The sequence below is a fragment of the Heptranchias perlo genome, chromosome 24 (assembly GCF_035084215.1).
Source record: "Heptranchias perlo isolate sHepPer1 chromosome 24, sHepPer1.hap1, whole genome shotgun sequence".
In the NCBI taxonomy this organism is placed as follows: domain Eukaryota; kingdom Metazoa; phylum Chordata; class Chondrichthyes; order Hexanchiformes; family Hexanchidae; genus Heptranchias; species Heptranchias perlo.
Window position 1 is genome coordinate 1,066,345 of NC_090348.1, and position 12,649 is coordinate 1,078,993.

Genomic DNA, 12,649 nt, shown 5'->3' on the forward strand with positions numbered 1-12,649 from the left:
CTTCCAACATTTTCTGTTTTTATTCCAGATGTCAAGCACTTGGATGTTTTTCTTTATATTTCTGCATGGAGGTAGTTTCACACAGGAGCATAGTACACCAGTGTACATCTTTGTGAGCCAATTGTATACCAGTGTATATCTTTGTGAGCCAATTGTATACCAGTGTATATCTTTGTGAGCCAATAGTACACCAGTGTATATCTTTGTGAGCCAATAGTACACCAGTGTATATCTTTGTGAGCCAATTGTATACCAGTGTATATCTTTGTGAGCCAATAGTACACCAGTGCTGCAAATGCAGGAGACAAGTTGTAACCGGCAGCTAATTCAGAAATGATCCAAATCATCGACAGACGGTTCTGAAAAACACGCATATTTGTTGTATGTTTCATGAATGCTAGAAAGTTGCAGAACCCCAAAATGTCCAGTATTTAAAGCGCTAAATCCATTGGGATTGGGCTAAAAATTCGTTAGGAAAGTAGATCGGACACCTGGTACAGATTGTCAAACAAATAATCTATAGAACTGGAGTCAATCTAAACGATTCACAATCTGTTCCATCGGGACCTATAGGTTTTAAACAGAAAATGTGTTTTATATGATTCCACCAGAGAACAACTGTTAAATGTACCTTTTCATAATCTGTTTTCCAATTGGGGTGGATCCTGTGAATCCAAGTTTGCGTATGTCTGGGTGTTCAGACAGCCGCTGTCCTACAAGGCCGCCTAGGGTTAAATGTGAAAAGTTAGAAAATGCTTGTGATGCTCAGACTATAAACGTAGTTTGACAGCTGTTAAATGTCATTAATAACGAATTTGTGTAGTTTCATTCTGATTTGTAGCAGTTTGAACTGCAGGATAAACCTGCCATTAATTAGCTGCACAGATTGCTATGGAGATGGTTAATTTAGCAATAGAATGGCTGCACTGATCGAGGGGGTTGGTGGTGCCGTATGTGAACGGACTTCCAGACCATCATGTCCCACAAAGGCTTCAGCACGCTCCCCATTGAGGGGTGAGAGATGCTCGAAAGGAAAATCATTGCTAAGGTACCATAACAGTGAGCAGCACTGACAGTGGCCTCAAACAACTCCCCTTATGGGGTAGAAGGGAACTCCTTCTCTCCATGGCAAGCTTTATTCTAACTTTACTTTTTAAATGTTCAGTCATTGTCCTGCTCCCTCCTCACTCCATACAATTCCACGGCTAGTCTCTGTTTGCCACGTTTCCATTCACTGGGGGTTTCATCTGATTTCCCTTCCCTGAGGAAGTACATCAATTCCACTTGGTCTCTCCTCCTGCAGGTCTTAGTATGGGGGGTATGTAAAGAATAAAGCCCCTCACTGTGTGTACTGCATGGGGCTACGCCAACATTCACTTACAAGCCTCCCCGCACCCAAAATATATTTTACAGCTTATTGATTTCATTGAGGGAGGAGTTTGGCAGCTCACCTGATCCAGGAAGAATATTGACGACTCCTTTCGGGAAGCCAGCTTGTGCTGCTAGCTCGGCAAACTTCAACGCAGTCAGTGGAGTCACCTGGGATGGAATAAAACCCAGACAGACAGTCATCACAGGGAAACCTGGGGTAATTGTAACCTAACTCGCCCAGGGGGAACCTGGGGGGAATTGTAACCTAACTCGCCCGGGGGGAACCTGGGGGGTAATTGTAACCTAACTCGCCCGGGGGGAACCTGGGGGGTAATTGTAACCTAACTCGCCCGGGGGGAAACTGGGGGGTAATTGTAACCTAACTCGCCCGGGGGGAACCTGGGGGGTAATTGTAACCTAACTCGCCCGGGGGGAAACTGGGGGGTAATTGTAACCTAACTCGCCCGGGGAGAACCTGGGGGTAATTGTAACCTAACTCGCCCGGGGGGAACCTGGGGGTAATTGTAACCTAAATAAGAGTGTGGTATGCATAAATATTAAATAAAGAAATAGTGATTGGAGTTAAAGGGGTACTAAGATAAAACATATAAATAACATGATATATATTTTAATATAAGTAGACTCTAAATAGAATGATGGGACAGCTGGGACCTGCTGCCTACAGTTCCTGCGCCATGTGGGAACTCCAGGACTCTCCAGGTGACCATGGGTGACCATGTGTACAGGAAGTACCTCCGGCTGCTCGAGCTCAAGGTTTCTGAGCTTGAGAAGTGTCTGGAATCACTGCAGGGCATATAGGAGGCTGAAAATCTCCTGGATCGTACATTCCAGGGGGTAATCACCCGACAGCTACAGAGAGCTCAGGACAGTAAGTGGGTGGCCATCCGGCAGGGTAGGAAGAGGCAGGCAGAGCAACGAGGAAGGAAGCAGTGCTGGATCTAGTTTTGGGGAATGAAGTGGGGCAAGTGGAGCATGTTTCAGTGGGGGAGCATTTGGGGAACAGTGATCATAATATCATTAGGTTTAGAATAGTTATGGAAAAGGACAAGGAACAATCAATGTGAAAATACTTAAATGGAGGAGGGCTAATTTCAGTGAGTTAAAAAGGGATCTTGCCCAGGTGGAGTGGAATTGAAAATTGGTCGGCAAAACAGTAATTGAACAATGGAGGATTTTCAGCAGGAGATGGTTCAGGTACAGAGTAGACAAATTCTCACCGGGGGCAAAGGAAAGGCATTCAAAGCTAGAGCTCCCTGGATGACCAAAGATATAGAGATTAAAATGAAACAAAGGAGGCTTATGACAAATGTAAAGTTTATAATACAGTAGGAAACCAAGCTGAATACAGAAAGTACAGAAGAGGTCTAAAAAGGGGAATGAGGGGCAAAGAGAGAGTATGAGAATAGATTAGCAACTAACATAAATGGGAACCAACTTTAAAGGGGGTGCAGGAACAGAGACACCTGGGGGTGTATGTGCACAAATCTTTGAAAATGGCAGGACAAGTTGAGAAGGCTGTTAAAAAAGCATATGGGATCCTGGACTTTAGTAATGGAGTAATAGGGCGCTAAATTGGGCTGTGTAGTGCCTGTTGTTTCGGCGCTACACGGGCTCTCTGACATCCAAGATGGCGTCGATACGCACGTACGTTTCCAGCGTGATGTGCGCCGGACGCCATCTTGCTACAGGAGTTAGCACACGCGCAAATACCGAATGCTGGCAGCATGTAAAGTAGGGAGAAAGTGCGTGCAATCAGTGTGCAACGCTGATTTAAAGTGATAGACACCATTTTGGACCTTAACGCTCAACTCAACGCACAGTCTTAACCCCAACCATCTTTCAGTGCCTGGAGGACCCCCCACCAGCGCTATTTAAAGGGACCATGCGGGTGTTGCAGGTTAGTTGCTGGATTATTGCTTCTGGCTGCTGGTGGAGTAGGAAGTGTTTTTTGAAGCTCCCTATTCTTATTCAGAGTTCCTAGAGTACATTGAGAGTGGTTTGGCAGGTACTGCCTTACAGTTTGGAAAGATACAACCGTGTTGAACAACATTCCTGCCAACCATGGGCAGTCTGCTAGGGCTCCCACTGGGCATTGAGCATGACTGGGAGCATGCAGAGAGGCCACGCCTAGCGGGTCAAGCTGTGAGGAGCTGGAGGACGAGGAGGCGCAGGGCACTGAGAAGGAGGCCCTACCCAATGACGGCCTTCTGGGATCAATTCTCTTACCTCAACATGACCGAGGAGGATTGTATCCGATGCCTGAGGTTCACCAAGGAAGCCGTGACCGAGATCTGTCAACTGGTGCGGCCACAACTGCAGCCTCAGAGCAGGGTGAGGACAACATTGCCTGTGGCTGTGAAGGTCACCGTGGCACTGAATTTCTACGGCTCAGGATCATTTCAGGCCTCTGCTGGTGACATGTGCAACATCTCGCAGTATGCAGTGCACTGCTGCATAAGGGAGGTCACAGACGCACTGTACCACGTGAGGAACAGGTTCATCACCTTCCCTCTCCACAGAGACAATCAGAATGAGCGAGCACGGGGGTTCGCTCACCCATGGTGCAGGGTGCCACTGACTGCACGCATATTACCCTGCGTGCCCCACACATCAACTCAGCTGCCTTCATCAACTGAAAGGGCTGCCACTCCCTCAATGTGCAGCTGGTGTGCGACCACACGCATCGAATCACGGAGGTCGATGCCCGCTACCCTGGGAGCAGTCACAACGCCTTCACCATATGGCAGTCCAACGTGCCAGCAATCTATCACCCGACTCGGCAAGTCAAAGGCTGGATACTGGGCGACAAGGGCTAGCCCCTCATGACGTGGCTCATGACTCCGGTCAGGTGCACAGCAGGCCTATAATGAGATGCATGTTGCCACACGCAACATCGTGGAGCACACCATAGGCCTCCTCAAACAACGCTTCCGCTGCCTGGACTGGTCTGGAGGAGCCCTGCAGTACCTCACTGAGCAGGTGGGCAGATTCATGGTGGTCTGCTGCATGCTGCACAATCTCACCATCATCAGGGACCAGCCTTTGCCACCAATGATCGGAGAAGACCCTGAGCCAGAAGTGGAGGAGGAGGAGGAGGAGGTGGAGGAGAGGCGGAGGAGTAGGAGGAGGGGGTGGAGCCGGAAGAGGAAGTGGAGCAGATGCAAGGGTGCAACAGGAACCACACGCCTTGTCTGTAAGGGCTCTGCGTGCTCGCCTGATCCATGCCCGCTATCAATAATGTCAACTACATCCCCCAACTCACCAACAGTCCTACACTCCCCACCTTTCCCCTCCCACAAGACAATCAAATCGCCCTCCATCTGTTTACACATTGGTTTCCCCCTCAGCTCATCGCACAAATAAAAACCACCACCAAATGTAAATTCAAAGTCTCATTTATCAATGAATAAACTATGGAAACATAACAGAACTATTCACCCTTGTGTATTCCCTTAGTGCCTGTTGTCCGTGTGCTTTTACCTATCCCAGTGCTCCTACGAGGTGCTTCCCCAGTGGCTGGAGCATGGGTGGTGGGAGGCTGCTGGCCTTCAATTGAGGAGCATCCAGATGGCCTTGGAAGACGACCTCGAGCAGCTCTGGGCCAGGAGGGCCCGGCTTCAGACTGCACCATCTCAGCATGGGCTGCAGCAGTCTGGCCTGGCTGGCCGATAGGCAACAACAGGGGCACTGGCGGAGTGGTAGAGGTGGGAGCAAGAATGCTGTCCTGAGAGAGGACAGCAGGTCCGACTGCCATGGCTCCACGGCCACTCTCCCAGGGCGGTGCCTCAGCAATCCTGGCGATCAGCTGGAGAACGGATTGCTGGAGTGCTGTGACGCCCTGGAAGCCCCGTTCCACATTGGTCCCCAGACCCACGAAGCAGCAGTCTGAGCTGCATATGCAGTAGTCAGACCTTAGATGGCAGATGTTTGTGCTGCAATGGAAGCTGTGACATCAGTCATCAGACGTTGCATCATGGTGGGTTCCACAGGTGCGCTGATGGAGGTGACCACCCGTTCCATGTGGGAAAGGATGGGCACCAAGCTCTGCACATAGCCCTGTGCCAAGTTGGAGCTGGACTCCTCCATGCCCCTTCTCATTGTGCGCAGGCTTTCCAGTGCCCCAAGCATTTGTTGGTGTACACCCATCAGCCGTCTTCTGTAGCCTGGCCCATCGAAGTCCTCATCTGACTCCTCTGCAGCAGAACTAGTGAGCGACCTCGCCCTCCGGCGAGCTGGCACCTGTGGTATCCGTTCCCCCCGCCCCGGCTCCTGTACACTTGTGCTCGGTGTCTCACCATGTGCCGATCCCTCCTCTAACCTAACCTCTAAAGGACGCACAGTGTCAGTCTCTGAGCTGGTGGAAACAAGTGTCAAATTGAGTGACGGTGTGGCTTCAGTGTCCCCTCCTCCTCCTCCTCCTCCTCGGCTGGCGCCATGTGTTCTTGGGTCTGCAATGACAAAGGGAAACAGGTTGAGTTAAGGAGTGGGGAGAGGAGCAAGTAAGACGTGCGTGCTGACAGCATCTGCAGCACGTGAGTTAGAAAAGATTATGGGAGGAGGGAGATGTGGGAAACACGAAGGAGCATTAGATATGCAGAGACCCCCTTCACCGGGACTTCCATGGCATGTTGTGACGGCTGCAGCGATGACCCGCCCAATGATCCAAAGCACAGTCTCCTCTAGGGGGGTGAGGACATGTAGACGTGCCCGTCCAGCCTCAGGTCCCTCTTGCTGCCGGCTGTTTTACGCCACCTTCTCCTGCAAGACAGAGGACAGTGTGTCAGTGAGTGTCCTGCAAGGTGGGTAGGTGATGTGCCTGTCATGGTTGAATAGCTGTCAGTTTGTGTAACATGAGAGTGGTGGTTGTGTGGCCTGCAAGTGTGGTACTATGTGCGGGTGAGATGCAGCATGCCGAGTGCAGCGTTGCGTATGGATGGACAGTGTTTGTTGGTGGGTGGGTGACAGGGAGTGTGATGCGTGGAGCAGTGGTGCAGTTGGTAGGATGTGCCACTTGACACTGGCATTCACTCACCTCGACCACTCGTGTCAAATCATTGAACTTCTTTCGGCACTGCACCCACGTGCGTGGCGCAACGCTCCTGACGTTGACTTCCTGGGCCACAGCCTGCCAATGCCTGCGGAGCTGCAGTCTGGAGGGTCTCCGGCCACCCTGCGGGTACATGTTGGCCCTCCTTTCGTCCACCCCTTCCATCAGGGCCTCGAGTGCATCATCAGAGAAGCGTGGAGCCTTCTCTCGTGCCAGTCCCGCTATCCTCGTGGCCATCTTTCCCTCCTCCTTGTAAACTGTGTACCTGCCATTTGAAATGTGCACCTGCAGCTTTAAGAGGTGCAGGCTGCCGATGACGTGCGCAGTGCACGCCCCATTTCCAACTTCCTCATTCTCCGTGCAGCGTGGGTTGCGCTGGCTGCACAGAGATTTCACGGTCAGTAGCAGGCAGCACGAAGTTCACATGCTGCCTGCGTAGGGGCCATCGGGCGTGGGGTGGTAGTGCATCACGCTACCCCTGCCCGAAAACGGCCCTTATCGAATTTTTCCCTCCATAAGAGTACAAAAGCAAGGAAGTTATGCTAAACCTTTATAAAACACAGCTTAGGCCTCAGCTAGAGTATTGTTCTGGGCACCACACTTTAGGAAAGAAGTCAAGTCCTTGGAGAGGGTGCAGAGGAGATTTACTAGAATGGTACCAGGGATGAGGGACTTCAGTTATGTGGAGAGATTGGAGAAGCTGGGGTTGTTCTCCTTAGAACAGAGAAAGTGAAGGGGAGATTTAATAGAGGTGATCAAAATCATGAAGGGTTTTGATAGAGTAGATTGGGAGAAATTGTTTCCAGTGGCAGGAGGCTCAGTAACCAGAGGACACAGATTTAAGGTGATCGGCAAATGAACCAGAGGGAGATGAGGAGACATTTTTTTACGCAGCGAGTTGTGATGATCTGGAATGCACTGCCTGAAAGGGCGGTGGAAACAGATTCAATAATAACTTTCAAAAGAGAATTGGATAAATATTCGAAGGGAAAAAATGACAGGGCTATGGGGAAGAAGCAGGGTAATGGGACTAATTGGATAGCTCTTTCAAAGAGCCGGCACAGGCACGATGGGCCAAATGGCCTCTTTCTGTGCTGTATGACTCTATGATTCTATGTTTTAAAACTTGAATTAACCGAGACAGTTGAAGTATTCTTGCTGGTTCCTGCAGTCCCCGCATGGTGAGTTCTGGGTTTGCCGGGACATTAGTGAAGGTAAAATTTGGCCCCTCCTCCATATGGAGATCAATCATGTCAAGCTGTTCTTGTGTAGATCTTTGGGGCTGGTTAGACAGCATCATAAGCAAAGTACTGACAGTAAACTACTAACCTGCCCTGTCTGCTGACAAATTAACCCAAAAAGGAGATAATATTAAATTAAATTGGTGCTGAGTTACCTGCGCTGGCTTCAATACTAATGTGTTGCCAGCGGCCAGGCACGCTGCACTCTTCCACGCCAGCATCATGAGCGGGTAATTCCAGGGAATAATAATCGCACAGACACTGGAAAACACCAATAATTAGCAGTCACATTAAACCTAATCACTGCTCAGATGAAACATTCTTCCTTGAAAGGAATTTTACATTACAGGGATATTTACCAAATAGAGTCGCAGAATCATAGAAAATTTACGGCACAGAAGGAGGCCATTCGGCCCATCGTGTCCCCGCCGGCCAAAAATGAGCCACCCAGCCTAATCCCACTTTCCAGCACTTGGTCCGTATCCCTGTAGGTTACGGCACTTCAGATGCACATCCATGTACTTTTTAAATGAGTTGAGGGTTTCAGCCTCTCCCACCCTCTCAGGCAGTGAGTTCCAGACCCCCACCGCCCTCTGGGTGAAAAAAATCTTTCCTCAGCTCCCCTCTAATCCTTCTACCAATCACTTTAAATCTATGCCCCCTGGTTATTGACCTCTCTGCTAAGGGAAATAGGTCCTTCCTATCCACTCTATCTAGTCCAGTCTTAATTTTATACACCTCAATTAAATTACTCCTCAGCCTTCTGTTCCAAAGAGAACAACCCCAGCCTATCCAATCTTTCCTCAGAGTTAAAATTCTCCAGCCCTGGCAACATCCTCGTAAATCTCCTCTGTACCCTCTCTAGTGCAATTACATCCTTCCTGTAATGTGGTGACCAGAATTGTACACACTGTGGCCTAACCAGTGTTTTATACAGTTCCAGCATAACCTCCCTGCTCTTATATTTTATGCCTCGGCTAATAAAGGAAAGTATTCCTTGTGCCTTCTTAACCACCTTATCTATCTGTCCTGCTACCTTCAGGGATCTGTGGACATACACTCCAAGGTCCCTCACTTCCTCTACACCTCTCAGTATCCTCCCATTTATTGTGTATTCCTTTGCCTTGTTTGCTCTCCCCAAATGCATTACCTCACACTTCTCTGGATTGAATTCCATTTGCCACTTTTCTGCCCACCTGACCAGTCCATTGATATCTTCCTGCAGTCTACAGCTTTCCTCCTCACTATCAACCACACAGCCAATTTTTGTATCATCTGCAAACTTTTTAATCATGCCCTCTACGTTTAAGTCCAAATCATTAATATATACCACAAAAAGCCAGGGACCCAGTACTGAGCCCTGAGGAACCTCACTGGAAACAGCCTTCCAGTCACAAAAACACCCGTCGACCATTACCCTTTGCTTCCTGCCACTGAGCCAATTTTGGATCCAACTTGCCACTTTCCCTTGGATCCCATGGGCTTTTACTTTTTTGACCAGTTTGCCATGTGGGACCTTGTCAAAAGCCTTGCTAAAATCCATGTAGACTACATCAATTGTGCTAACTTCATCGATCCTCCTTGTCACCTCCTCAAAAAATTCAATCAAGTTAGTCAGACACGACCTTCCCTTAACAAATCCTTGCTGACTGTCCTTGATTAATCCGTGCCTTTCTAAGTGACAGTTTATCCTGTCGCTCAGAATTGATTTCAATAATTTGCCCATCACTGAGGTTCGACTGACTGGCCTGTAATTAGTCAGTTTGTCCCTCGCTCCCTTTTTAAACAACGGTACAACGTTAGCAGTCCTCCAATCCTCCAAACAAAACGATTGACAAATGAATTCGCCATCTTACCCCAGTGGTTCCTTCTTTGTAAATGTTAAATTTCGATTGGGACGTGCTTGGTTAATGGGGATTGTAGAACCCTAAAAGACATCAAAAATTACTCAGGTTAAATTTTAGTTTGGAAACAATTTTTTAATAAAATAACCAAGTCAGATTTCAAGTTCCTTCATTAAGTGAAACATTATCACAATAAGGAGTGGTAATCCATGTGTGATCAGGGGAGTTGAACTAGTTGGGACAGTGGCATATATGAAGAGAGAAGCAACATAAATGTTTGTTCTGGAATCTCTCTTTGCTCATGGAATTTACCACACACAGCAGCACCTTCGAATAGTGGAAACAAGCCTTCAGCTCTCCTGAGCAAAAATGGATCCGATTTAGGAGAAACAAACTGAATTTTTTTTTAAAAGAAACAATTTCAAAATGTGCAGAACATTATTCTGCGTTTTACTGCAGACTGAGAAAGAAAAATGCATTAGAATCAAGCTGTAGAACTACTGCAGTTAAACAAAGAGGTACCATTCAGTGTTTCCATTCTTTATAATAAAGAATATATCTTTATAATGGAAGGTCCAACGGACGTGTTAGTTTTGTACCTGAATCTTGTCGCACCAGCCTGCAAAGTATCTGAATGTTTGAATGGACATTCCAACGTGTGTCTTCAGTGCGAGTGTGTACACAGCCCCTGAATCAATGGCCTCAATGGTGGCAAGTTCTTCCTGGTGCTCCTCCATCAGATCTGCAAGTCTACAGTTGAAACAAAATAAGCATAGGAGCATTGGAACATGAGTAGACGATTCAGTTCCTCAAGCCTGTTCCACTATTCAATTAGATCATATGCCTGATCTGCACCTTAACTCCATTTACCCACCGCAGGGATCCCAGCATTGGGCCCATAAAAGGGGTGGCTCTGTGATCCAGGGCTCCCAGAGGGGAGTGGCAGGGAGCACATCTCAGGAGACTGCTGGTGTACAGCTTGTGATTCCCCACGGTTTTATGGGATGCTCTCTCAGCAAGCGAGGAATCACCCCTTTCCAATATTAAAATATTGAAGGCTGCAATCAGGAAATTACACCCATTCAGCTGATATCAACTTACAGCCAAATTTCCTGCCAATCTCATTAACATGAACTGGAATGTAAAAATGGACGTAAACAATCAGAGCCCAAGGAAAGGGTGAACTCACAGCACAAAGTCCTTCTTTAAGCGGGGCACGAAGCACAGAGAGAGAGAGAGAGAGAGAGAGAATTGCTAACAGAGTGAATTGCAAAAAAAAGTGAGGACTTTCAAACGGGCGTTTGGTGAGAGTGGGAATTAGGTGCTAAGTAATTTAAACCAAGGGACAACAGTAAATAAGTAAATATATAAATAAATAATCAGAGCAATTAATTAAATCTTGGGGGATAAAATTAAATAAGTAGAGGATAAATCAAAGGATCTGAATTGCATTAAATAAAAATCTGGTATACATAAATAATAAATAGGAGTTAAGGGGATACTAAACTAAAGCATATATACATATATAGGTATATATAGATAACATAAGTAGACCGACTTTTAAGTAAATGATGGGACAGCTAAGACCCATTGCCTGCAATTCCTGCGCCATGTGGGAACTCCAGGACTCTCCAGGCACCCTGGTGTGTGCAGAAAGTGACTCCAGTTACTCGAGCTCGAGCGCAGGGTTTCTGAGCTTGAGAAGCGTCTGGAGTCACTGGAGGGCCCATGGGACCTGCTTTCCAGAGGCAGGCCTGTCATTTCATAGAATCATAGAATGGTTACCGCACGGAAGGAGGACATTCGGCCCATCGAGTCCGCGTCCGCTCTATGTAAGAGCTAGTCCCACTCGCCCACCCTATCCCCGTAGCCCTGCACATTTTTTCATTTCAAGTACTTATCCAGTTCCCTTTTGAAGGCCAAGATTGAATCTGCCTCCACCACCCCCTCAGGCAGTGCATTCCAGATCCTAACCACTCGCTGTGTAAAAAAGTTTTTCCTCATGTCACTTTTGGTTCTTTTGCCAATCACCTTAAATCTATGCCCTCTGGTTCTTGACCCTTCCGGGGTCATATATTTTCATGAAGCTGCGTGCCTCAAATTTTAGGACAGTTTTAAATTTAATGGCTGAGGGCTGAGACAAATTGAGAAGGTTGTTAAAAAAGCATATGGGATCCTGGGCTTTATTAATAGAGGCATTGAGTATAAAAACAAGGAAGTTGTGCTAAACCTTTATAAATCACTGGTTAAGTATTATGTCCAATTCTGGGAACTATACTTTAAGAAGGATGTGAAGGCCTTAGAGAGGGTACAGAGGAGATTTACTAGAATGATTCCAGGGATGAGGGACTTCAGTTACGTGGAGAGACTGGAGAAGCTGGGATTGTTCTCCTTAGAACAGAGAAAGTTAAGGGGAGATTTAAACAGTAGCAGAAGGGTTGGTAACCAGAGGACAGAGATTTAAGGGAATGGCCAAAAGAGCCGGAGGGGAGATGAGGAAACATTTTTTTACGCAGTGAGTTGTAATGATCTGCAATGCACTGCCTGAACAGGCGGTGAAAGCAGATTCAATAATAACTTTCAAAGTTATTATTGGATAAATACTTGGGGGGAGAAAAATTTGCAAGGCTGTGGGGACAGAGCAGGGAAATGGGACTAATTGGATAGCTCTTTCAAAGAGCCGGCACAGGGACGATGGGCCCAATGGCCTCCTTCTGTGCTGCATCATTCTATGATTCTATGAAGTATGCCAATAAAATTTCAAGCCATCTAACTATCATTCATATACAATCGGCACAGCATGTTTAAGAAAATGCAGTTGTGGAAGCCATGAAAATGCATTCTAAGAAATGGAAAATACAGTGAGGAGAAATTAAAAACAATTGTTCAAAAAAAAATCGCTATAAAACACCAGCTGAGAATCTGGCTCTAACTTTACACCCGTTTTGAACCAGCATAGTTGCAGGAAATTTGCATATACAGCTCATTAACCTGGGGGCTGGAGCCATTATAATGAGGCGGGATGTGTTCAGGGGCAGGGATCAATAAATGGGCATAAAAGAGTGAAGAAATTGAAGCATAGTGTAATTATGTACATAACACTTGTGGTGGAGTCTCCTCGATCT

General features: G+C 47.3%; 1 protein-coding gene across 1 annotated transcript in view; it reads right to left on the reverse strand.

Moving 5' to 3' along the window:
• Positions 1 to 12,649, reverse strand: part of LOC137341487 (mitochondrial 10-formyltetrahydrofolate dehydrogenase-like) — a 145,659-nt gene that overhangs the window by 59,029 nt on the left and 73,981 nt on the right. The window contains exons 13-17 of the mRNA XM_068004594.1: positions 10,124 to 10,274; positions 9,537 to 9,607; positions 7,836 to 7,941; positions 1,452 to 1,539; positions 632 to 725 (exon numbers count right to left, since the gene is read on the reverse strand). Of these exons, the coding sequence (XP_067860695.1) occupies positions 632 to 725; positions 1,452 to 1,539; positions 7,836 to 7,941; positions 9,537 to 9,607; positions 10,124 to 10,274 (510 nt within the window). The remainder of the gene's footprint in view (positions 1 to 631; positions 726 to 1,451; positions 1,540 to 7,835; positions 7,942 to 9,536; positions 9,608 to 10,123; positions 10,275 to 12,649) is intronic.